The 27938-nt window shown below is 33.8% G+C and overlaps 1 protein-coding gene across 2 annotated transcripts in view; it reads right to left on the reverse strand.

Moving 5' to 3' along the window:
- The window catches only part of LOC134527416 (HMG box-containing protein 4), a 157508-nt gene that overhangs the window by 88464 nt on the left and 41106 nt on the right, over nucleotides 1-27938 (reverse strand). The window contains exons 2-6 of one of the 2 annotated variants that reach the window (XM_063360087.1): nucleotides 23653-23787; nucleotides 20646-20761; nucleotides 15390-15504; nucleotides 8378-8475; nucleotides 5942-6043 (exon numbers count right to left, since the gene is read on the reverse strand). In XM_063360087.1, the coding sequence (XP_063216157.1) occupies nucleotides 5942-6043; nucleotides 8378-8475; nucleotides 15390-15504; nucleotides 20646-20761; nucleotides 23653-23787 (566 nt within the window). Of the gene's footprint in view, nucleotides 1-5941; nucleotides 6044-8377; nucleotides 8476-15389; nucleotides 15505-20645; nucleotides 20762-23652; nucleotides 23791-27938 lie in introns of both variants that reach the window. The other variant, XM_063360086.1, reaches the window with a different exon arrangement.

Consider the following 27938-nt stretch of genomic DNA (forward strand, 5'->3'; position numbering starts at 1 on the left):
GAGTCCTGGAGTCGTTTTTATAAAATGCAAGTTTTTGAAATATGTACCTTCTTTGACCTTAAATAATTTAAAGAATACTATTAATAAATAATATTTATTTAGTTAAATACAAAGCGTCATATCTTGCGTTTAGGACCTTGTAGTTGGATTTTTATATTTCAGTTTTAAACGGAGAAATAAAATGGTTTTTTCAGGGCCTGTAATGGGCGGGTAAATCTATTGGCTGCAAGGAAAACTGGGCGCGCGATCTTGTTGCTGTCCGTCGGCATTAAAAGTGTCGGCCCAGACAAAAATTATGATTAGTATATTTTGTTAAGAAATGTTACAGTTTTCATTTGGTACATGGCTTATGTTCGGCCAATACTTGGTATGAGTCCTGGAGTCGTTTTTATAAAATGCAAGTTTTTTAAATATGTACCTTTTTTGACCTTATATAATTTTTAGAATACTATTAATAAATATTCTTTTTTTAGTTTAATACAAAGCGTCATGTCTTGCGTTTAGGACCTTGTAGTTGTATTTTTATATTTCAGTTTTAAACGGAGAAATAAAATGGTTTTTTCAGGGCCTGTAATGGGCGGGTAAATCTATTGGCTGCAAGGAAAACTGGGCGCGCGATTTTGTTGCTGTCCGTCGGCATTAAATGTGTTGGCCCAGAAAAAAATTCTGAAATGTATATTTTGTTAAGAAATGTTACAGCTTTCATTTGGTTCATGGCTGATGTACGGCCAATACTTGGTATGAGTCCTGGAGTCGTTTTTATAAAATGCAAGTTTTTGAAATATGTACCTTTTTTGACCTTATATAATTTAAAGAATACTATTAAATAATACAATTTTTTTAGTTAAATACAAACCGTCATATCTTGCGTTTAAGACCTTGTAGTTGTATTTTTATATTTCAGTTTTAAACGGAGAAATAAAATGGTTTTTTCAGGGCCTGTAATGGGCGGGTAAATCTATTGGCTGCAAGGAAAACTGGGCACGCGATCTTGTTGCTGACCGTCGGCATTAAATGTGTCGGCCCAGAATAAAATTCTGAAAAGTCTATTTTGTTAAGAAATGTTACAGCTTTCATTTGGTACATGGCTGATGTTCGGCCAATACTTGGTATGAGTCCTGGAGTCGTTTTAATATAATGCACGTTTTTGAAATATGTATATTTTTTGACCTTATTTAATTTAAAGAATACTATTAATAAATACTATTTTTTTTAGTTAAATACAAAGCGTCATATCTTGCGTTTAGGACCTTGTAGTTGGATTTTTATATTTCAGTTTTAAACTGAGAAATAAAATGGTTTTTTCAGGTCCTTTAATGGGCGGGTGAAGCTATTGCCTGCAAGTAATTCAGGGCGCGAGATCTTGTTGCTGTCCGTCGGCATTAAAAGTGTCGGCCCAGACAAAAATTCTGAAAAGTATATTTTGTTAAGAAATGTTACAGCTTTCATTTGGTACATGGCTGATGTTCGGCCAATACTTAGTATGAGTCCTGGAGTCGTTCTAATATAATGCAAGTTTTTGAAATATGTACTTTTTTTGAATTTAAATAATTTTAAGAATACTATTAATAAATACTATTTTTTTTGTTAAATACAAAGCGTCATATCTTGCGTTTAGGACCTTGCAGTTGGATTTTTATATTAACTGAGAAATAAAATTGTTTTTTTAGGTCCTGTAATGGCCGGGTGAAGCTATTGCCTGCAAGGAAAACAGGGCGCGCGATCTTGTTGCTGTCCGTCGGCATTAAAAGTGTCGGCCCAGACATAAATTCTGAAAAGTATATTTTGTTAAGAAATGTTACAGGTTTCATGTGGTACATGGCTGATGTTCGGCCAGTACTTGGTATGAGTCCTGGAGTCGTTTTTATAAAATGCAAGTTTTTGAAATATGTACCTTTTTTGACCTTATATAATTTATAGAATACTATTAATAAATATTCTTTTTTTTAGTTTAATACAAAGCGTCATATCTTGCGTTTAGGACCTTGTAGTTGGATTTCAGTTTTAAACGGAGAAATAAAATGGTTTTTTCAGGTCCTGTAATGGGCGGGTGAAGCTATTGCTAGCAAGGAAAACAGGGCGCGCGATCTTGTTGCTGTCCGTCGGCATTAAAAGTGTCGGCCCAGACAAAAATTCTGAACAGTATATTTTGTTAAGAAACGTTACAGCTTTCATTTGGTACATGGCTGATATTCGGCCAATACTTGGTATGAGTCCTGGAGTCGTTTTAATATAATGCACGTTTTTGAAATATGTATATTTTTTGACCTTATTTAATTTAAAGAATACTATTAATAAATAATATTTATTTAGTTAAATACAAAGCGTCATATCTTTCGTTTAGGACCTTGTAGTTGTATTTTTATATTTCAGTTTTAAACGGAGAAATAAAATGGTTTTTTCAGGGCCTGTAATGGGCGGGTAAATCTATTGGCTGCAAGGAAAACTGGGCGCGCGATCTTGTTGCTGACCGTCGGCATTAAATGTGTCGGCCCAGAATAAAATTCTGAAAAGTCTATTTTGTTAAGAAATGTTACAGCTTTTATTTGGTACATGACTGATGTTCGGCCAATACTTGGTATGAGTCCTGGAGTCGTTTTAATATAATGCACGTTTTTGAAATATGTATATTTTTTGACCTTATTTAATTTAAAGAATACTATTAATAAATACTATTTTTTTTAGTTAAATACAAAGCGTCATATCTTACGTTTAGGACCTTGTAGTTGGATTTTTATACTTCAGTTTTAATCGAAGAAATAAAATGGTTTTTTCAGGGCCTGTAATGGGCGGGTAAATCTATTGCCTACAAGGAAAACTGGGCGCGCGATCTTGTTGCTGTCCGTCGGCATTAAAAGTGTCGGCCCAGACAAAAATTATGATTAGTATATTTTGTTAAGAAATGTTACAGTTTTCATTTGGTACATGGCTTATGTTCGGCCAATACTTGGTATGAGTCCTGGAGTCGTTTTTATAAAATGCAAGTTTTTTAAATATGTACTTTATTTGAATTTAAATAATTTAAAGAATACTATTAATAAATACTATTTTTTTTGTTAAATACAAAGCGTCATATCTTGCGTTTAGGACCTTGTAGTTGGATTTTTATATTTCAGTTTTAAACTGAGAAATAAAATGGTTTTTTCAGGTCCTTTAATGGGCGGGTGAAGCTATTGCCTGCAAGTAAAACAGGGCGCGAGATCTTGTTTGCTTTCCGTCGGCATTAAAAGTGTCGGCCCAGACAAAAATTCTGAAAAGTATATTTTGTTAAGAAATGTTACAGCTTTCATTATGTACATGGCTGATGTTCGGCCAATACTTGGTATGAGTCCTGGAGTCGTTTTAATATAATGCAAGTTTTTGAAATATGTACTTTATTTGAATTTAAATAATTTAAAGAATACTATTAATAAATACTATTTTTTTTGTTAAATACAAAACGTTATATTTTGCGTTTAGGACCTTGTAGTTGGATTTTTATATTTCAGTTTTAAACTGAGAAATAAAATGGTTTTTTCAGGTCCTTTAATGGGCGGGTGAAGCTATTGCCTGCAAGTAATTCAGGGCGCGAGATCTTGTTGCTGTCCGTCGGCATTAAAAGTGTCGGCCCAGACAAAAATTCTGAAAAGTATATTTTGTTAAGAAATGTTACAGCTTTCATTTGGTACATGGCTGATGTTCGGCCAATACTTAGTATGAGTCCTGGAGTCGTTCTAATATAATGCAAGTTTTTGAAGTATGTACTTTTTTTTAATTTAAATAATTTTAAGAATACTATTAATAAATACTATTTTTTTGTTAAATACAAAGCGTCATATCTTGGGTTTATGACTTTGTTAGCTAGGTTTATATATTTCAGTTTTAAATGGAGAAATAAAATGGTTTTTTTCAGGGCCTGTATTGGGCGGGTAAATCCTTTGCCTGCAAGGAAAACTGGGCGCGCGATCCTGTTGCTGTCCGTCAGCATTAAAAGTGTCGGCCCAGACAAAAATTCTGAAAACTATTATTTGTTAAGAAATGTTACAGCTTTCATTTGGTACATGGCTGATATTCGGCCAATACTTGGTATGAGTCCTGGAGTTGTTATAATATAATACCATATTTTGAAATATATATCATATTTGACTTTTAAATAATTTTAACATTACGTATAAAAATTCACTTTTTTTTAATATTATTAACTAGCCTTACGTTTTGCCTTTATGACTTCGTAGTTGTATTTTGGCTTACATTTTGTCTATTTTATGTTTGGGTAAATGTTTTTGAAACGCGAAAACTGTCATGGCCGCAATGTATGTGTGCGTCTGTTGCTGTTGCTGTCCAAATGCATAATTTTGACTCCGGTACAACGGTTTAAGGTTCGCAACAATCTTGTTGGCAAAACTATGTGTAGGGAGTCGGCAGCAGTAGATACGACCAAAGTTAAAGATTGGATACAGACTGCTCAACCAATACTTGATCAGTAGGCCTACTGTCCTTTGATAAGCTTTGTAATGTGGTAAACAATGCCTATAAGAAAAAAATAGTGCAAACCAGAATTGATGCTTTTTTTAATCCAAATGTTTGAATAGAAAATGTGTTATGATTTCAAGTTTATTGAAGTTTGTATTATGATTTATTCTGTAAGTGTTTCATTGTGTTTGTTTTCTTCAGTGTTTACAAATTGTTATGTATGTAGTGAAGCCAGCTTATACTACCAATAGTGTACGTATATAATTTTATTTATGGTTGTAAATATAGGCATTTAAAGTTCAATCAATTTTTTTTGTTGTGATATCCCAATAGTTTGGTTAATACAAACCCTCGTTATTACAAAGTGCTAAAATTATGGTCCCTTCAGGTTTGTAATAATGAAGTTTGACTGTAGAGTGGAAATTTTGTGTTTGCTTGATTTTATAGATTTATTCGTACAAGTTGTATTAATATTGGTGGGAAAGTTGATCTGTACCCACTGACTGTTCACATATTGTATTATGTTAAGAAAAAAAATGTATGCATGTGTTTTATTGTTCATAACCGTAATTCTTACATTTCATTTGATTGTATCCGGACACTACAAACTTTCCCATATGAGCGATAGTTCTTTGTTAGGAAATGGTAAAGTGATGCTTACTGTACACTATTTGTGTGCATACACTTAACGAAAAATTATATAACTAATATTACACACAACAATACTACTGTTATATGTTGTAGTTAACCAATACCCCCGTGTTCCGTATTGTTATCTAATGTTTACTGTTGTTACAAAGAGCAAATGTTTTTAGACCCGCGCGTATACCGCCGGGACGTACCGTTGTCGCCCGGCTAGAGACCGCGCCGTGACGAACTTCAGTCAAGCAAGCAGGAGGGGACTCGCGTGCACAGACGTCTGCCGGTAGTAGTATCTCTGTCTCATATACATCTCTCTTTATATCTCTCTCTATAACTAGTGCTCTTTTAATATCTCTATTTATAACTATAATGATCTCTCTAAACCTCTCTCTTTATTTATCTATCTACAGCTCTCTCTCTCACCCCCTTCTTTATATATGTACATACATACATACATACATACATACTTACATACACACACACATACACATATACATACAGCTTCAATGATCCAAACAATGTTAACATGTGAAGAGTTAATGAGACAATTAATGATGGTTAAAGTGTCTTAGTTTCCCAGTTAAAGGCATTTTTTATTATTTAAAATATTCACCCAACACCTTGGATGTTATTTATGGCCCCATACAAAGTTAAATCCAACTTTTAGAATATTCTGTTCTAAAGAATCTTTAGAATATTTAAATTTTTAAAATTTTACCAAAGACTAAATCGAAGAAAATTAGTCTTCGATTCAACTTGACTTTCTGAAGCTTCACACACCCCTAATAGTCAACAACACAGTGCATAACTAGTATTAGAGTATACAACCAAGCACCATGTAACATACCCCTTTGTCTTTTCGCTGTGCTTTCATCCTGCCCACAATCTTGCCATCTTTGATGATCAACTTCTTCTTGCTGGACTTCTCCAACATGTACAGAGACTGCGCCTGAAATGCACATCATCATCATCCCATTTAATAATGGAACTTTGCATATTCTATGATATATTCTTTGAGTGACAATAAGAGAAAAACTTCATTCATGATGGAGTACAATTGTAGCATTGTTAAATCAATATCAGCTATTTTAAGGCAAAACAAAACATGTTACTTAAATTTTATTATTTTCTATCAATATCACACCATAATTCAAAAAAATATCTCCCTCTCCTGTACCCATTTTTTTGTAAAAATATTAACATGAAATGTACTGCAAAAAATATTAAGGTTTGAACCACAATTATATGAAGTTGAATTAGAATGGTTCAAATAAACAAGATCAGTTTAATATTAAAGAACTTAATTGGCTTGCAATGTAATGTGAGAATAAAACATAACATTATGTATTGCAGTACACAAGAGAGACCAATTTAAACATATGCTTGCAGTATACAGGCTTTTTATGAATAACACCTACTGTCCGTATGAGAAAATAGGACAAAACAACTTAACAACTTTTCTCCTAAAGTGAATTATTAGAAAAAATACACCATAAAATTTTTTTCAAACACCATTTTTATAAAGAATATGAGAAACTGCTTCGCTTAGCAACAAATTTGCAAGGAAAAAAATGTTTCTTATAACTGAGATTTTACAGCTGTGAAACAATGGTAGATCACATCAACCCTCATGAATAATAAAATGGGGATTACCACTCTTTTTTTAATAATCATGTTTATAACACAAGCAGTATTCACTTTTTAGAACACTATTAACACGTACATGGAAATTAACAGAAAAGGCTGTCTGTGGGAACACTCTCAAGTGAGCTATTTACACAAAATTTGTACAAAAGTGTCAAATACTGAATTTTAATTGCATGGCAACTACGAACTTCAAATTAATTAAAATTTGGTAATATTTCTTATGTTTATTTTGAATGTGTGATTCAAAATGAAAAAGTCTGATACACACAGGCATATCGAAGTAGTACTGTTCGATTAGTGCTGTAAGTAATGACACCAATATTTTAAGGCGTGATTTGAAGTAGCGCAATCATAGATTCGAGCAGCGCTGTTTTCGTTTAAGCAAATTTTTATTTACATGTGCATACAATGGCAATGGCACTTCGTGTAGCTTTAAATACAATGCAACAAATTAATTTTGACGAATCAACTTATCTTCGCCGCCGCTCCTGTGTTCAGCCAACGTTTATATTACACCATCCTGCATGTCAGCAGCTCTGGTAAAGCCAGAAGCTTTCAGGGCTAATTTACCTCGTGCCTTTCTAGGATGCGCTAGTAGCAAATGCACTAGTGGAACATCATAGCAGACACGCATTAAAGTGGTAGTCAGCAGGCACACCTACCTGATTCGAAAACAAATTATTTTGATTAACATGCACTATTATGGGAAAAACGTATTTCATTAGCGCTCTGTTTCCATGGGACAAATTAGAGCGTTACTTCAAGGGGCAGGTGTAAGTAGATTCAAAAAGTGAGATTTATACTATTAAAGGTAACCTACAAGCAAAACTATTTACTGTAAAAATATGCAATAAAAACATTGGATTTGCCTTTTTAAATATTTACCTGCTACTGAAATTGACATAAGATTATAAGAGGTATTTGACAAACTCAAATTAACTTAAAAGCAGGGTTTTTTTAATTAAAAAAAACTGTTTTTTTTTGTTTAAACCAGTTTTTTTTTTGTTTAAACCAGCTTTTTTATTATTATGTTAGTTATTTTGGTTCTCAGCATGTTCAAATGAAAGTCATACAACATTCTGCTTTCTGCTACTCATGTTGAACCAGAAAAGTTATAACATCAAAGAACTAAAGTCCAGAAAATCTGCACCTCTGACTGGGACTTAAACACAGAAAGGGTATATCCCCATGTGAGGAGTGTTCTCCTTAGAATGGATGTTTCCTACAGAATAGGGGTTTACAGTAGTTGGGTATTCCCCATGGAATAGGAAATTATTTTAAATAATAAATGTATTTATTATATCTTTTTTTACTCTCCATTTACAATTCACTATTTAATTTAATTTTATAGATGTATTTAGCTGGGTATATATTACAACTTATTCAGATTATTTAAATTATAATATCTTGATTAGTATATAAATTTTTGTTTCTGTAAATCACAAGAAACATTAATTAGCTAAGTTTTGTTGCTATTAGAGTGGAATCAGACCTATGATTACAAAAAAATTAAGTTATTCTATTCAGAAATACATTATTTAAAAAAAAAATTTGTTTAAACTCATAACCACTGCACCTAATGTTCATTCATAATTTAGGAGTACTCCCAGGTCACTGATAAGGTTGATCAGCATACCTGAGAAGGTGTGCTGTCTGATGCATCTCTGTGCGTCTCCAACTCACTCCCGTGCTCGTCCATTACGTCGTCATCCAGGTCATCATCGTCGTCACTGCCTGCAAAAGAGAGCTATTTATTAACTTCATTATAACTGGTAGTTCACAGAGATACAGCAATATAGTCTAAAAGGCTACAGGACATGACAAACATCATAAAACAATGAAGACAATAACCCAAAAATACTCTTGCCTTTTAGTGTAAACTAGGGTTCAACATCCACAAATAATGAAATTAATAATTACAACTGGTTTTCTATTTTAATTAACATGTTCTCGCAATAAATGTGCTCAAAAGTCCAATGTTAAAAAATGGTGATAAACAGTGAAAGCCTTCATGTCAGTTCTAAAGGGACCATCATACTTATGCTCATTAACCAAAATTGAAATTTTTTGTGGGTTTGTAGGCAGATTCAATATTAAAATAAAGTAAACTATAGTAAAATTAGTAACTGCTAAATTGTTTGGATGAATTTGAATATGCACTTTCTGTAAAAGATTACGAAAACTAATTCATATTACATCTCATGACCCAAAGCTAAGCAGGGTTCCCACACACTCACATCTACTAATTTTTCTGAGTTTTCATTGTTTTCCCTGTCCCATATCAAAGATTTTCCCTGTATCATACGTCTATCTGGCACAATAAAAGATATACTACAATACAAATTATTATCAAAATATATTTCAACGAACATGCATTATACCAAATTTACTATAAAATATTTTTCCATAAAAACTACATTACTACATAATATCAGTCTAGTAAATTATTTTATCAAACTTTGATACATACATTATTAATTGTGACCATGATGTGCTTAAAATAATTATATATTTGTTTGTATACCTTACATTTAATTAATCTTAGCAAAATTAAAATATGGACTATTAATGGTCCATAAACTTACGATTAAAATACAGTGGAACCTTGCTGTTACGAATACACAATGGCAAGAGAAATCCTCATAATTACGAGTACTCATAGTATAAAATGTAGAAAATTTAAGTCTAAGTTACCTTCCAAAAAGGTATTAATGTCACACCATGTTTTTACTATAGTAAAAAAAGCACAGAATAAATGTTGTAACAAATTAAATTAAGAAAGGTCTCTACGAATTTTTTGTATCTGCAATGGTTTCAGATAACCGCTATCACAGTTGCATGCAATATCAAAGGAGGGGAGGTAAGTGGAGTCGAAAAAGGAAATTAAAAGTAGGCAGGGAAGAAGGGAAGGACATCTGCCATCCTCACTATGTAAGCTGATTCTGTTTCTGGAAGGAAAATAAAATCTGCAAAGTTTTTTAATATTAAATTAATTTATAATTAAAATTAATTTATAATTAAAATTAGTCTTCGATTCAACTCCGACTTTTAGAAGCTTCTCAAAACCCTACTGGTTATAGGGCAATGAGAATATGGGCGCTGGACAACAAAGACAATCTGTGAAATGGGAAGGTACTGATACTGGAGCACTGCTCCCTGCACACAATTTCTGAGAGTCTAGTTTCATTGACTGCAAACAATTGTTTATAACAATTACCAAACAGCAAGAGAAATGGTAAATTATGTTTTTCCCCCTCAAAATTAAAGCACCAAAACCACAAAATTATAAAAATGCATACAGTTTTTTTTTAGAAATAATACTTTTTATTTTAATTTTAATACTTCAAATCTTATGATTATTAGCACAGAATGAAAATTGAAAACTGGTTTGTTTAATATTTCATTCCAACCTCTGGATGATTTATATATATTGTACCAGCTGAAGTACCCGCAGTTCACCACAGCAGTGTACAGACAGAACACTGGGGCATCACTCATTATACACGCACATACTCGAAGGTACGCCATTGCCATGCCTCAAATGGAAAAAAAAAATCAAACAACGGAATGCCCATTGTCATGGATAGGCAGAAGGCATCAACAATGCAAATTCCCGTGCCATGGATACAAATAAAGATTGAACAATGCAATAGCAAAATCTGTACAGCTCCAGATCTATCTCACAGGAACTATGCATTTTTCTGAGATAAAAAGTAGCCCATGCCACACTCCGGCCCATAAACTATCTCTATGAAAAAAATCATATAGATCCATTGCTCCGTTGCTGCGTGAATGAAGGACAAACAAACACACAATTACTTTTATAAACTTAGTAGGATTTTACATAGTGATAAGGTTAACAGTAGCCTTTATTTTATGGATACAGAGTAAAGAGTGTATATTTAGTCACAACATAAGTCTACGACTATTTTGGTAACATTTGAGAAGCATTTAAAAATTTAGGCGAAAAAATTTGCTGCTTATCACTAATCAGAAATAATATTATTAAGTAGTTCAAAAATTATTTTTATCTTTAAAAGGTTGACTGCTTAAATTTAGTCAAAGTAAGACACCTAATTGTTATCTAAGAAGTGAAGAAAAAAACCTGAAACCATATCCTTTCCTACACTTGGCGACTTTTAATACAACATAATAAAGCTTACCTTTTCTACAATTATTTATTTTACCAGTCATAAAAAGAACCGTTTATGTTCCATGATCCACCCTCACATCAAACATTTGACAATGTACTAAATAGTAATAATATATTAAATCGCAAATTTCAACAAGTAAAGTCACTTTTCCAAATCTTAAAAAAACTTCAATTCAGGACTGTGTAGAAGGAACACTCCTTTATGTAAAAATTTGAAGACACAGTGCTACTGAAAGGACTCACAAACCTGTTACAAAATTTAATATATTGCTTACACACATTGATAATTTGTTTGAACATAAAAAAATTTTCACAAGTTACAATGCCTATGTATATTTCAGCCTAAGAGTTGTATTGAATGATCAACTTGATTAGTAAACTACATCCTACTAATATTATAAACGCGAAAGTTTGTTAGTATGGATGGATGGATGTTTGTTACTCTTTCGCGTAAAAACTATTGACTGGATTTGAATGAAATTTGGTCTACAGCTAGCTTATAACCTGGATTAACACATAGACCCCATATTAATATGAAATTCTATCCCTAAGGGAGTGAAAAAGGGAGTGTCATGTCTTTAATTTTCGTTTGTTTGTGCCGTATGCGTTTCTATACCGTTCATCCGATTGCGATGAAATTTTGGTAATTTGTTATGCGCATGCCCATGAAGGTTACTGAGACGGTATAACTATTTTTCAAAAGTTGGAGCACAAATAGTGTCAAAAAATGTGTTTATTTCATTTTATATAGCGGCACTTCGTCTGTTTTTGTTGTATAAGTGCGCACGCATGACACAATTTATTTAAATATAAAAGAGAGACAGAGATAGAGTGATATATATATATATATATATATATATATATATATATATATATATATATATAGTGAGATAGAGATGGAGAGATAAGTTGAGATAGAGCGAGGTATAGAGAATTAAATGGGTTAGATAAAGAGATATACCTATAGATGTGTATAGAGCTATATAGAGACTTATATATAGAAGATATAGAGATAGTGGGAAGTATATATGTAGATATAAAGAGATAAATACAGATAGAGAGATACATAGATGTATATAGATGTAGATAGAGATAAATATATATAGAGAGATGGATAGATGATTTGTGTATGTGGAACTACTTCAAAAATATTACAAAACAAAACTGAATGAGGCATTGCAATGCAGGCCAAGCATTAGCTAGATAATGGAATCTTTTCAATATTAGTAATCTCTTATTTTTCAGCTTTTTTCTATATTGCTTTATAAAGTCTAAATTACATACAGACCAGGTAAATAACTATAAACTGGTAGAACAACGTCTGTCGGGATCTGAAAGTGATATAAATTAATTTTCACACTTGACATTCAAATTAAGAAGACAATTACTAACTAATCCCTGTGTTCAGCCCGGGCAACGCCGGGTATTGCAGCTAGTATTAAAATAATGCAACAGCAAAACATCACATTATTGTTTATTTCTGCTTTAATACCCAAGCAAAACAGTTATGTAATGAAAAATATTTTATTTATGCAAGTCTTTCAGTACTTGCCAAAGATGTGAAACATCTAACCTCGGTAACGAGAAAATTCATGTGTTCTCATATTTCAAATACAATTATAATACAAAATTTGGACCCAAAATTTACCATAGAATTCTTTAAAGTAATCCAAAGCATGATAAATATATGAAAATTATGTTTTCAAATATATTACATGACATGAATCACGCGTGGTTTCCACACCCATTGCTAGAATTGATTGTCAGAGCAGCTACGTCCACTATTGAATCATTCAATTTCCAGAGCCAAATTTTAATCAACAAAGTTTCCCTTTGGCCTTGTGAACTTAGGTTCACACCATCCAAACACAGATAGCACAGCACTATGGTTTCATATTTCCGTTCCATACAATCTACATTCCATACACAAAATTACTCCTACCAAATGCCAAACGTATATGAGAGAAGATTTTACACATAAAAAAATAGTAGTTTTAAGGTATTCGTTAGGTGATTGGTTTTTGAGTAGATGAAGCATAACAATTATAGCTGTACCGATATGTATTGGCAGAAGCTGATTTTGGCGATATTTAGTTGAATCAGCATTTCTGCTGATTAACAATTTATTTATTAAAGTGCCTGTCAAAACCTAAATATACACCAGTAACCTTTTCACTTTTTGTACTACTACATACTTTGAACATTATTTCTTAGCTGCATGTACCAGCCGTACATATCAAACTTAAACATCCTATGTTTTAATAACGTTCTTATAACTAATACATTGTATGTATGTGTGTGTGTATATATGTATGTATATATGTGTGTGTGTATATATATATATATATATACACACACACACACATATATCACTAGCATGGAAAAGTTACATAAGAACAAAAACTTGCTTTATTTAGAGCTTGGCTACCACTACAAAAATGGAAAATACTAACTGCTTGAACTGCAAAGAGATGTTCATAATATCGTGATGAAGACATTTTTTAACTAACTCGTATAAAGTTTTTTAAATTGAATACAAAAATCATAACCAAATAATACAGGACTTCACATAACGTATTAGTTTTACTGTTTCCCGTGCAACACAACCACATGAAATGCATTTCCGTATACATGTTTGGTACCATAAATATTCGCCGCTGCATGTGTTAGGATGGTGAAGCCCCCGCCCCCTTCCTTGTTTCAGGGGTACAACACAAAAGACGTTAACTAATAGTCAAAATACCAACCACATATAAATAAACATTACATACTGCTGAGTAAATGAGAGACAAATGTAACAGAGGGCAAGGTCAAGCCCATTCAGCAAGAAATAATTCAACATGACTTCTTACTGTATTATATTAACATATTTTTTAAAGTATCCCTCAAAATTTTTATACAAGAGTGTACATTCGACATAAATCTACAAAAATTAAGTAAATCTTAATAGCTTAACTTACAGTCTCTACTTAAGTTCCTTGTTTGATCATCAATTGGGTGTGCAACCAACTTACTAATTTTCACGTCTGTACGATTGCTTTACAGAACCACTCGTAAATAAAAGATTTACAAAATGCATGTTTGTTAAAGGTCACTCCAAACTTGCAAGGTTCACACAAACAGGGCCAGGATGAAAAATCAAGTAATGTTCAATGATATTGTTGCAGTCTTGTGTAAAATAATTAAGTACCAAAGTCTAATTTCGTTAAATGTTTTTGTGGAGCACAACTAGTGTAGAGATCCTGTCAGCGCTTCACATCCACCTCCTTCCCCCTTCAGACACACAGGTGTCCACAGCAGCGATTATACTGCACGTGCGGCATGCAGAGAGTTTATTTTGCGAGGCTCGTTTACATTGAGCGTGCAATCCCTCGCACTGCTTACAGCAAACTGTTTTTTGGTGCAGGTGACAGAAACGTGACAGTAGTCATGTGAAAGTATGAGTTCCAAACTAAAATAAAAGTTTATGCCAAGCTGTAGTGGTAACCAAAGTTCTGAAATAGTTTCCAAAAATATAAATGCCAAGGCAAACAAAGTTAGTTCCATGCTTAAGCACTCGTAAACTGGAAGCACATTTCTTCCTTGCAAAATTTGAACACAGGTTGTTCAGGCACGTTAGGGGCAAAATGCCGTGGTGTCGCAGCCAGTGTCCAGGTGAGTGGCTCCGATCTCGTGGTTGTGCAGTTACTCTGCACATCAACTTATTTCATATAATTATGAATTAAATAATTAAATTTTCCAGCCTCCGTTAGTAATTTTTTTTTCAATAAGCAACTAATGGGTTGTCAACACACAAATGAAAAAAATCCAAAAATACGAGTTAAAAAAAGTGAGGTTAGGTTCAGTTTAAACTAAAATAGATGTGCATTTGCATTGCATGTGCATTTGCATTGGGTAAATTAGTAAATATATAAAAATATTTTAACCAAAATGAGTTTTCTTCCTGCATCGGTTTGGAATCGGTGAATCAGCAACAGTTGTATTGGCATATCTGCGTTTGGCATATCGGCAAAGTTGTTTTTGTGACTCGGTACAGCTCCAGGAAAAAAATCAAAATTTTAAGATGTTATGTAAACATTAACGCTTCATACAATGAAAATACATACATGAGAGGCTCAGGTACTCTCAGATGACATCTCTGTCAGTACCAGCAAAACTGAAAACCATCTCTGGCTCACAAGTTAAATTGTATCCAACAAGAAAACTTCAATGAATATTCCAGAACTTCTATGTACATTTCTGTAACTTTTTTGTAACTTATGTGACTGGTAGACCCCCTGGATTATTTACCGACAGAGTTATTATGGCATATTTGAACAAATCCACATTAAAAACAGTACACCTCTAGTGTGCATCAAAGTAAATATACAAAAATTTCATTAAAAGTGACAACAAATTTGTGATAGCCCAACACACAACAAAAGCTGGAAAAGTATAATCATCTAGATGTTGTAGGCAGAGAACAGCTGAAACACACATAGTGGAACAGACGTACCCATGGAGTCCATGCTGGAGAAGTCGTCGCCTACATCGGGCTGCATCATGCCGCCATCAGAGTCGCTATCGGATGAGCAGGGCTCTTGCTTTATGCCGTAGTCGTCACCACCATCCTGCAAAAAGCAGGTCTCTCACTACCAGTGCTTCAAGTAGCTTGCATGCTATCACTTTCCATAATGCAAGTGTTTTACAACATTAGAATGAATAAAATTATAAGCGAGGTTTAGTGAAGCACAGCTGGTTTGCAGTTAAACAAACAAATCTAAAATGCCTGATAAATTTCTCATTAATTTCTGTTGTGATTTCTCCCAATACATGCCAAATTGGCACTAACAATAACTTCCTACCTTCGGTGTAAACATTTATTAATCACATAAAAATGTGAATTGTTTGAAGAATAAAAAGGTTTTCAGTAGAACCCTTAAAAAAGGTTATCACTTTCTTGGGTTTGTTTAGTAAATAAACTTTTTACTAACAAAATCATACTCTAAATTTTATCATATTAACTAGAATGCATGACAGTTACATTACCAAGTTTTCATTGTGTGTGCGCATGTGTGCAACCATTACACCTTAAACCCGCCTGTCTGCATAGACAGTGGCACTCTGCGGTCTACGTATCCCCGAGAACGTGCTGTTTTCCATTCTCAATGTTATCCAACCCCTCTGTTTAGTGGCCTACCTCCGGTGGCGATCCCTTCCCTCTTGGCTCGCTGGACAAGTTTCGCATATGCACTGGTTTAAACACTCACAAATTCTGCAGGCATTTAGGGGGATGAGGCCCGTGCTTGTTCTCGTTCTTGTTCTGCGGACAGCACTTCGTTTGGTCGTCATTTGGGTTCCCAGATGGCACAGTATAAATAATAAAGTAACCAGGAGCTTGTAAATAAGTTCTTTGTTGTTGTAGTAGATGATATAGGCAGCACCATGTAGCAAAGTTTAACTGTGTGGACTATTCCAAAATCAATTTCAACCCCCACATAGATATTGTGATTTAGATTCAGTATGCTATTGTCGCTCGTAATGTACTTCGCAAAGTTTGTCTGGTTCTTGATTATTCATGTATGTCCCTTGGTGACCATTCTTGTTGAGTAAGTTTTCCCCTCAAGCTTAGTTGGCCTTGACATTGAGTCTTTCGTGGCGGTATAGCTCGTGCCGCCTTGATTGCACAAAGCTATTTCTTTTGCAGCCAAATTTCACCAGTCATCATGCACTGCCTTATTCGCCAGCTATGTGACTTGATATGTAATTAATGGTTAAATGTTCTAGATTGTTGTAAATATTAATGCTTGAAAAAGTAACATCCAGGTAGAGCTGAAAATGCATGATGAAAACCAAGCTGTGCTTGAAAACTTAGTTGTGCTTATTGATTTCCAGTTAGGCGTATGCATATTTTAGCATGGGCAGATACGGTGCAGTCCTTATTTGTAAATAAATTGTTTAGTGCACCTGTAAACACAATTTTTGGTTATCATTATCGTGGTATATTCTTAACTCACTAGCATTTAACATTTCAATAATCAATATTCTAGAGTGGCATTGGAAAGCAGCGCTTGTATCTGTCCATTTGTAATAATGCATTGTTTCTGCAATATGCAGTGTTATGGTTGTATTTTTCCAAAATCAACTTAGCCTGACTCAAACAAATATTATGTCTGTAAACTTAACAAAATCACTTAATAAAAGAAGCTGTCATGTCCAATACTAGAATTGGTATGTATTTTACATTGTTGTGTACTGAAAGGTGCAAGATAATATGCACGTAAGATGCGCTGATTCATATTTGTGTTTAGTTCTATGTGATTATAGTACCTACATTAGAGAATATTCTATAATAAAAACTTTCTTACCTAAGATACACTTTGAAAATACCGATTTAAGTAATTTTAAAAGTCTACATTTTAATGTGCAGCAACGAAACAGACACAAATACAGTAAAACCATTTTGTTGCGACCCCATTTATTGCGACCACCTCTCTAAAACAACCCGATTTCGAGGAACCGTGAAAAAAATTGTTGAAAATCCGAAGAAAATCGGACAGAATATAAGTTTCTTGTGGTGAGTAGCATGTTACTACGTTTCTCTTGCCGAGTGCTGTACTGCCGTAGGCAGCGAATATCTAAAAATAGATACTACTTCCTGTCGACCGCTGTCAGCGCTTGACAACCCCCATTCCACGTCCCTTTGCCGGCAGGGTGCAGATATAGGTTTTTGTGGCAACGTGTTTACGTTTAGCTTTTTGCGAGTGTCTAGTGTGGTACGCAGTTAAGGCAAAGCTACCTGCTGAATTTCTCTTGATTTTGATTACTATTGGTTGACAATGTTTGCTTAGTTTTTGAAGTTCGATTTGGTATATTTAAGTTTGAAAGCTTAGCCTAATTTTACGGGAGAAGGGAGGGTGAAAAGAGCATTTTCTCACTGAAGGTTTTTCAAAGGAGAGTGAAGTTGGGGTGTTATAAGGGAGGACACTAGATGGTTCGTGTGTCTAGGAGGGATGAGCTAGCCTTGAAGAATGTGAACGAGGGGAGGGAGAGGTGAGCTTATGCGTTATGAAGCCGCTGCCACCAGCCAGCCGGGCGAGCTTCGTGTGCGCCCACTCGTTGCAGAAACTACCGCTGCCATATTTTTAAAGGAAATGTGCCATTATTTTTTTGTTATTCTTAAATGAACATTATTGAAAGTATTAACGCAGACACAAAAATACGCTTTGTGTTAAAATTAACAGATTTTAATGATCTATCATTTCGTTTTTTTTTTTTTAATTTTTTTTCTGATTTTCACATTTTGGTCAAAATGTCCAATTTTTTTACGGTTCCCGAGAATGTATTCGTAAAATCACTGCTTCGTTAAATCTGGGGTTCGTGACATCAGGGTTCTAGTGTATTTAACTACGGCAAGCAGAAAACGTACATGTAAACTAACCAATAAAAATAAACTGTCTTTTGACATATTTTCTTTAGAGGTGGCCTGTAGGGCGACGGACTTGTCATGAACGTTGAAGTGGGTTTAAAGCAAAGCCGTCTAGCATTGTGAGTGACAGCATCCTGCAATTGTACGGCTGGTTTCTTAGCGAGTAGCGGTTTGGGAAGGGGGAGGGGGGGTGTTGAAATCAACTGAAAATTTCGGAAAACATCTATTACTACCCCCCCTCTATTACGACCCTATTCCTGGGAACCGTGAGGGGTCGTTTCAGAGAGGTATGACTGTATAGATAAATATTTAAATGCTGTTAAAAGATCAACAAGCAGAAGAAAGTTCAGTAATTTTCCAATAATGTACATGTTTTCAAAGTTAGCTTGAGCTACTATTAGTCCTGCGTTACCTTCTGCTTGCAAGGATGGCTGCAAAGGTTGACCTCCACTCTTTCAATAAGTGTGTGTGACTGTGATTACTTTTGTAATTGATCTGCGACAAAGGGGCTTTAAACAAACCTCTTTATTGTAACAGAGTTAGTAAACTAGTGTTGTTTCAGGTTTCATATATCATATACACCGTTTTCCAAAACGAAAATGTTGAGAAAACAAACTTTTGATGATTTTTTTTTTTAATTTTACAATACGAATTAAGAAAAAAAATAAGATGACACAACCACAACCTATTTGGTTTTTCTCTTCTCCTGATAAAACAGAAATAAGAGGTTTGTTTGACTCGAGGTCTCCTTTTGATCTGTCAACTCTCGGGGCGCCCTTTTCCGGAAGCAGTTTGGCGGATGGTCGTTTTACTCGCGGGGGCAAGTTGCTCTCAGGTCACTCAGGTCATGCTCTCGATGCTCCTCCTCTCGAGGAAGAGTTGCGAGGGCAAGTCGTCTGCTGGTTGTTTTGGCGCGACTTTGACGATGGAGTCAATATGTTATCAAGTTACATTTGGTGATGACGGTAATATTTTAATAGATGACGACATTGAAGCGGAAAAACATTTCAATATAACTTAATTGGCGTCCTTTATTTAACAATCACAAGATTTGCAATCGTTTCCTAGTACAGGTTAGCTTATGCATACCACAGGCGGTTTGAAGACAAAAAGCAATATTTATATTTTTTACCTTCATCAAGCTCTCTCATAATTTGTAGTCCAATATATGGTAAATCAATAGCAGCTTCATCTTCAGATGAATCTTCATTTCCAAACAAATTTCTCACGATGTCTGCTATATTGTCCGCCATCGTTGTTTTACAACAAATAGCGTTTTCTTCGTGTATTAAAAGTTACAGACTCTTTTTGCCCTCAGGTCAACTTGCTCCCAACTCTTTCAACTCCCGAGGAGCATGAGAGACCTCAAGTCAAACAAACCTAAGATGTCCCAGTAACCCTGCTGGAGTGCTGGGGTTGGAAACACCAGCAGTGGGTAAATTCCTGGGCTCCTACAAACTCTCAAAAGTATTCTGATGTACTATTTTAACGGCAGGCAAATGAACAATTTAGGATGGCTGAGGAAGTTACTGGTTTGTATTACTGTCCTGCTGGAAATTTGGAGATGCCATAAGAATGAAATCTTACAATGAAAATGTTATGGATTCAAAGCAGGCAGAAGAATACTGCCAGTAGCCAAAACATCCTGCACAGAAATTGTAACTATGACGAACAATAGGAGACACATTGTGTCAAAAGGTAAAGGTACGATTAAGTATATTTATTACATTGTAGAGTTTATGGTTGTGCATGATCATTGATAAGGCTAATGGTAATGAGATGTCTTAAAGTTCTAATAATAAACCTCATTATAGCAAACTGTTTTTTGAGTCCCTAGTCAAAACTGTATCCAACACAAGGCATTTCACCTATATGAAGCACTTGGTCATCACTTGCAAGTTTCATATATTTTTTCCTTATTCTTAAGATGAAATTTCTTTAAAAAAAAAAAAATACTATAATAATTTTTTTTACCCCACTTTTATTCAAAATAGTCATAATACTTACAAAAAGATAAGTTCAATATTAAACTGTTTTAAAAACTTAATTAGGCTAAATAAGTTTTAAAAATGATATTTAAATTTGAAAAAAAAAAAAGTTCACAGATGAAACAGGTTGATGCAAAACTTGGCCATGGATACGGGAGATTGCTGCCAAAGTAATAAGTCGGGGATGAAGAATATTATATATACACAATTACCACTGATGGGTCCATGAACTGAGCCCAATCTGGTACAGTTTATTAAACTCTTTTGTATTTTTGATCCATGCCCTTATATCAATATAGCAAATACGTTGGTAAGAGACACACAGTACAGGAGCGCTGCCGCCTCGTCAACTCACGGAGTCGGACAGGTCCTGTTGGGGCTCCACCTTGATGTTGACCTGGTGCGGGGGCTCCAGGTACGCCGCGGGCTTGCGGCCGCGCTGCAGGGCCATCTGCTGCTGGCCTGAGCCCACTGCCAGCACAAGCCATCAGCCATCACTCACTCGCCACCAGGCCTTAATGTCTGTAGTTAATACGTCACTACACTTCAAGTAAGATCAAATATTTATTATTTTGAATATGAATAATATATTAAGTTACTCATTTTGATATTAGAAACTTTGAAAAATTTATACAGGCCTAGTTATTGTCTACACATCATTAAAACTTCACTTGGTCATCACTTGCAAGTTTTATATATTTTTTTCCTTAAAGCAGTGTGTGATAGATTTCCTTAAAGTTGTGATGCTGAATAGCCATTCATCTTTCATCTTGCTGGATGGATGCCTACAAGTCACTAGGCTCAAGACAAAGTTATTAAGGTGTGTAGAGGAAAAATACTGTAAGTGGATTTCAAGCAAGGCTACAAAAACCAATTCAATTTTTCTTAACACTCCAAGTTAATTTTTTTTTTTTGCTAATTGCAAATTTTGATAACAAAAATATTCCTAAAATCAAATTGCAGAAGGAATTTTATATATGTTACCCATTTACAAAAAAAAAATCCATAGAGTAACCACAATGCAACTAGCCAGGTAAATATTTTAACTATGAATATTTTTCTGAAATTTGCTTATAGCAGATAACATGTGACATTCATACGGCAAAAATTTTCTAGTATAACTAATTCTTCTCAAGTAACTATTTTAGAGAAATAATAAATTAAATTCAACCAACAATTTTGTAATCATCAAAAATAATTTTTCGGAATACCTAGATTATTTAACTTATGTTGTCCACAAAAAAAAAAACACAGCAAATGTCAGGGAAAATCAGATTAAAGTCAGGGAAAGTCACTGAATTCCTTTGAAATCCTGAAAGTCATGGATATTCCCCAGTGATAGCAACTTGAGTGTAAAATATCATGCTGTTTTAGTGCATAGCCAAACATACTACTGTTTATTTTTTGTGCAAAATTAATGTATAGTAGTATTCTTAACATGTTTGTTTTGCATTTTTACTGTTTTTGTATTTATATTTTTTTACAATTAGTTTAGATTTGTAAAAAGTCTAATATAAATTAAATAAACACAAATTTTAACAAAAAAAATAATCCAAAACAAAGTAATATGCACTAAAAAGTAAAAAAAATAATTGCGTATTCTTCTACAACTTAATAATCAACTTACTTTTCCTACTCATCAATATGTAGGTACGATCTATGTGTTTACCACGCAAGAAGGTAGGTATAATGTAGTAACAATTATTGTTTATTTTGGAGTCGGTGTCACACTTAAAATCTAACTCAACACATACCTACTTAATATTGGCTATATTTTCGCATCACCGTTTGCTACATTATGTCTCAGCATTGTGTCGTATTAAAGTTAGTTAGTTTGGTTTAATTATGTATTATTTATGTCGTTTCAAGGTCGCAGATATTTTCACAGTACATTGTCGTATAAAAGTTAATTTGTAAATGGGTTTAATTTGGTATTGGTATTCTGTCACAGTACTCACAGTATATTGTCATTTGTATAAAAATTAATTTGTGAAAAAAAAAATATTTCTAAAAGTATTCTCATATTATTATTGCTAGGAATATTGTAGTATTTCCTTGGCTGACACCAACTCCAAAAAATAACAATAATTGTAACTACATTATACCTACCTTAACGCGTGGTAAACACTTAGATTGTACCTACATATTGATGAGTAGAAAAGTAAGTTGATTATTAAGTTGTAGAAGAATACAGAAATATTTTTTTTTTACTTTTTAGTGCATATTAATTTGTTTTGGAATAGTTTTTTTTCAAGTCTATTTTTTTTGTTAAAATTTGTGTTTATTTTTTTGATTTTTAGTGAATCTGAAGTACACTAAATAATTTGTCTGAATATGGGTAGACCTACTAAATGTTCTGCTCATATGAGACAGCGCCGTTTAAATGAAATAAATGAAGTCAGGGAGAAACGCCTATCTCAACAGAAGAAATCTACCTCGAGGACAATTTCAAAAGACTTGCGAAGAGCGCAAAAATAGACTTTCAAAAATGTGGCTTTACATGAAAAAGTTTTGAACAGGGAAAATATCGAAAAACGTAGTCACCGTCTCGGCTTGATCAACGATTGTCTATCGAATGAGACGGAGGAACAATGTGTCCACCGACTGTGATACACGATTGTCTATCCAAAGAGACAGAAGAGCAACGTGCAAACCGTCTCAGCTTGATCCACGTTATGTTAGGTGACAAAAATATCTGGATAGCCTATAGAAGATTCGGCCGAGTATCGTTAATTTGCTCCTAAGAATTGAAGAGTTCCGTTACTTTGTCATGGATCCCACAATCAGAACCTAACCAAACTTTTATCAAACTACCCTTGAAGTATATCCTTTCCAATAAAAAAAGAATCATTGAAATTGGTTGGCGTGATATTGAGTTATTAGTCCATTTATCGCGCACATACTTAATGCAAATTTAAGTCTTATAAGGTTTTCTAATGGATGCCATTGTCATAACTGGACCAAATTGAAATGGGACCACACGGGAAGCACCAGATTTCAAACAAAAAAAAAGAATCATCAAAATTGGTTCACCCAGTCGAAAGTTCTGAGGTAACAAACATTACATTTAAAAAACAAAAAAACAAATACAGACTAATTGAGAACCTCCTCCTTTTTTGAAGTCGGTTATTAAAACAAGCAGAGAGAGAAAGGGAGAGAGCTATGGGGATTTGGGGGGGGGGGGGGGGGGGGTGGAATTTCCTTATTTCTTTAAAAAAATTTAAAACTAGGTAAATTATTTTTAAAAAATTTATAATAATAGTCAAAGAAAGTTGAAATTTTGGTCAGAGAAAGTCAGGGAAATTTTATTAAAGATATTTGTGGATACCCTGTTCACTGCTGAGACAACAGTAAGTACTTACTTGACATGGGAGACATATCACCTCGCTCCCTCCTCTTGTAGCGGTTGTCAATTTCATCTGGAGACTCAAAGTCGGTCAACTTGGAGGACTTCTTGCGGACACGGCCCGACCGCGAGACACCGGTCACTTCCAGATCTGCTGACAACAGAGACCAGCTCTCAGCATGCAACCTCACAGTTTCCATCTACAACTTATACACTGTGTCAACTCAACAGGAAACTTACATTCAACTAAACAACTATAAAAATAAATTTTAAAAATGTTTTATCAAAACTAGGAATAAAAGAAACTTATCTTGAATTTGTCAGCATAACGGTAGTTTGCAAGTCTTAAAGGCTAAATTCTTGAATGGCTACTTTAGAAACAAGACATGATACGCATAACCTGCAATAATTATATTATACCCTATGAATAAGTCCCTGGTCAACAACCACTAGGAGCATTACAAAATGCAAACACCAGTTACATAAATATAAATAATTTGTATGTATATATATATATATATATAAATCATTTATATACATATATACATATATACATACATATACTTAATATGTATACATAATATGTGGTGGCAGAACTGTTGTCTATTGTCCTGTCCCTCTTGCCAGTACTGTTCTGTTGCATCTTAATTTGGTGTATAATAATTACACACCTAAATTAAATGAAAACAAATAATAATCCTACTATTTACAAAACTTGATTATAAATGGCAAGCAATGAAAAAATTGAGTTTTCAGTGCATGCATTCTTTAACATTAGTCAACTTTCAAGAATTATTTTTGCCCAAAATTGTTGAGAACTTTGACATTGCTCACACAAGTGCAGAACGACATCAGACAGCATAACTTCTAAGATTAGAGGGTGGTTCCTCATCAATTTGATACCAACTTCGTGTTCACAAATTAACTTGTGTGGTGCTAAGGACCTAAAACCCTTACAAATAGGGTGGCCACACTTACGCAGATGAAGGTTAGTGCTGAATGCACATGGCTGTCCCATCTGATTAAAGGTAATGAACAATGGAAATAATAAATCGCCCTATAAATTAGAACATGTGTTTCTCAATGGAGCTTTGTTACAACACAACACAATGGCACAGAAAGTTACACCACCCGTCACATGCCATATCTATTAGTTCAATTCCTCCTTTGTGAATGTAGGTTTTTGCTTCCACTAGAGTTGTTTATAAACAGTGCTGTTGTTTGGGCATCTTTGTTTCCAAGTTTTGATCACCATGGCAAGCCCTTAAATCACTGAACACTACAGCCGTCGAGAAACAGCAAAGGACCGGGAGAAAAAATTTTATAGACTTGGACGGTTTTTTCCAAATCTTCATTTTTCATTAACTCTTATTTTGTGAAATTTTTAGTTATCATAATGTTACATCATCTAAAAATTATTTCTAAGCTAATAAGTGTTATTTGGAGCTGCTTTAACAGCTGGAAGTTCTGATACAACATGTTTAGCTTTGGCAATATTTTATCACAGTATTTACATGATCCAATAAATTTGTTTACTAGAATAAGAAGTAAACAACTTCATGTACTATGGAAACCAGCAGCTATTGCCTACCATATCTGGCCTTCACAGTTTTACAGTCAAGAAGATGAAACATTAACTCTCATAAATTCAAAGGCATCTCTCCCTTTGCAGTCTGACATTGTATTTTTGTGCAGGTAGGTTTGTAAATTTAAAGTTTTCATGACCATTATTGTAAAATTTCTCTAAATTACAAAACAATTGTATTAATTAAATTTTAAATTTTAAAATAATGTATTGTGTTTGTAGAGTGCATCTGCGGCAAATAATATTTAAGTAGATTTTAAAATTTTGTATTTAGTAACCAAATGGGGTTACCTACTTAAGGAGTTTGTAATGGAAGTAAACATTGTGTGGTGGTCAAAAGTTTTTGTATTTGCTGGATATTTTAAACACTGTTAATTATTAAATAAAATGACAAGGCCTAAGACTTTTATATCTCAAATGACTTAACATTCTATAATTATACAAATCACATAAACTGCCATGCTTATTTCAGGTGGAATTATAAAATTGTAATATAATTTATTAATAATGTAATTACTAATAACAGTTTGATACAACACTATAAAGTAGTGGCCTGCAACAGTTTTGACTCGAGAAACAATTGTTTTCTCAGATAAAATGTCACAAGCTGCACTAACTGAATCAAACACATTTATTAAATTCACAGATGACTTTTTTCATGAGGATCTGTCATTTTTCAAGATGAAAAAGTAACATAAATACAATTACAAACTTACATTTATTGTGCTATGTTGTGGTACTTAATTGTAATAAAATAAAAGCACTGAATTTTAACATTCACACGGAATTAAACACATAACAATGTTTTTTCTTAACCAATCAAGCAGTATCATCTATAATGCCTTATGAAGCAATTCAAAGCAAATTTTTAAGTCAGACATCAGTTAGCCAATCTTTTCAAGTATCGACTCTTCTTCATCTTTCAGAAAAATCTGATCACAGAAATAGGTGTACCCAAAGTGTAATGCTATAATAAATAGAACATTAGTTTGGATGTTTGGAAATTGTTCTTTCTCGACACATTTATAGCAAATAAACAAAATATGTAAATTCATAAATTTATTTTTTAAATGAGTACTAAACAGCAGTTCAGTTAGGTCAGCTCCATTAATACATTATTAGGTATCTCTTCAATATTAACACTAAATAGAATATAAAATATGCTGAACAAATTTTCTTTGTATTTCACACATGAAAACGCACAGTAACAATGGAACGTAGATCAGATAGTTCGATAAAATTGGGAAGTGAACGAGTCTCTTTTAGAGCCAACTAACCACAATGTGCTTGTAAGGTAAAGTCATTGAGATGTACAGAAATATCATTAACGTATTCAAAGTCAGCAAACCGTTCAGGATCATTGAACTGGTAAACAGACCGCCCTTACTTGCCATCAATTTGTTCATTTCAACTTTAATCAGGTCCATACTTCTATTATCACCATATTCTGCATCCAAATATTTAAGAGAAGTCTGAATTCCCTGTGGTTCAATTCTTACTATCTGATAAAGTTCACAATATTTATCAGGATTTTCATGTCATCTTTGAATTAAAAATAATGGTAACAGAAACTATGTATGCATCCCTCGTATGAAAACTACAGCTCTAGTTCATGTGAATAAGGGGTATGGGAGGCGTCTGAACTGCGTGCAGCGTTTGTCATTGTCTGGAGCAGCAGCGCAAACACCGATAAACGTTAAATCACCGAGCGCATCTACGGCGGAAACGATGACATCAACGCAGCGAGACACGTCAGCGCCGTCACACCAGGCTACGCCTACTTCTAGTTTACAACCCGTGATTACTACACTGTGACCGTTCAATCTGTAATAGTAGTGGATACAGCAGATTTAAATCACCCTGCTAGGCATTGGGCAGATGAAATGCCTGTATTTTCCTCAAAATCAACAGAAAATCCACGTAAATTTCTAAAACTATTTGAAGAGTACATAGCGAGATTTAACCTTTCGGACGGCGAAAAACTGAAATGTTTAAACAACTTCTACTGCTGCTTACTGCTACTCTTGTTGGTGTATGCTTACTGCTGGCGCCAGTACCATTAATAGTACTCGTTGATTTATAAATAGACCCTTTTGTTGTGTGTGTGTGTGTGTTGTCAGGACGATATACTCTTGCTGTCACTATTTTTAATATATATATATATATATATATATATATATATATATATACACACACACACACACACACATATATATACATGTGTCAATGGTACTGTTATGCTCTTGTACTGTGACCCTTAGAAACATGCATAAAATGTTATTTATCATAAAACACACACTCTTGGACACAGGTAGCTAGGTAACATATATCAACACATAGGGATAAAATTCAGGTTTTTATTATTAAGAATAAAATGGCTATTCATCAGGGACAACTAACATATGTGTAGAGATAGAATCAATATTAATATAATTAGATAAAAATCACAGAAAAACAATCCTAACGATACTAAACATGACTCGTGGATATGCGCTTATGTAAATTAAACATCAGGATTATACGTAGCACACATGAATCATTCACAAAAGTTCGTTAGTGTAAGTTCAGAAAATCAATCAAATAATGTTTTTATGGACGCATTCTTACATAAAAGAAAGATGTTTGAAATCTTAGCACAATTTATTAGTTAGTATGATTACTTGTAACGTTTATATTTGGGTCGTATTTGCCTTGGCTTAACTCAGTTTATATGGTAG

Source organism: Bacillus rossius, chromosome 1, assembly GCF_032445375.1.
Source record: "Bacillus rossius redtenbacheri isolate Brsri chromosome 1, Brsri_v3, whole genome shotgun sequence".
Lineage (NCBI taxonomy): Eukaryota > Metazoa > Arthropoda > Insecta > Phasmatodea > Bacillidae > Bacillus > Bacillus rossius.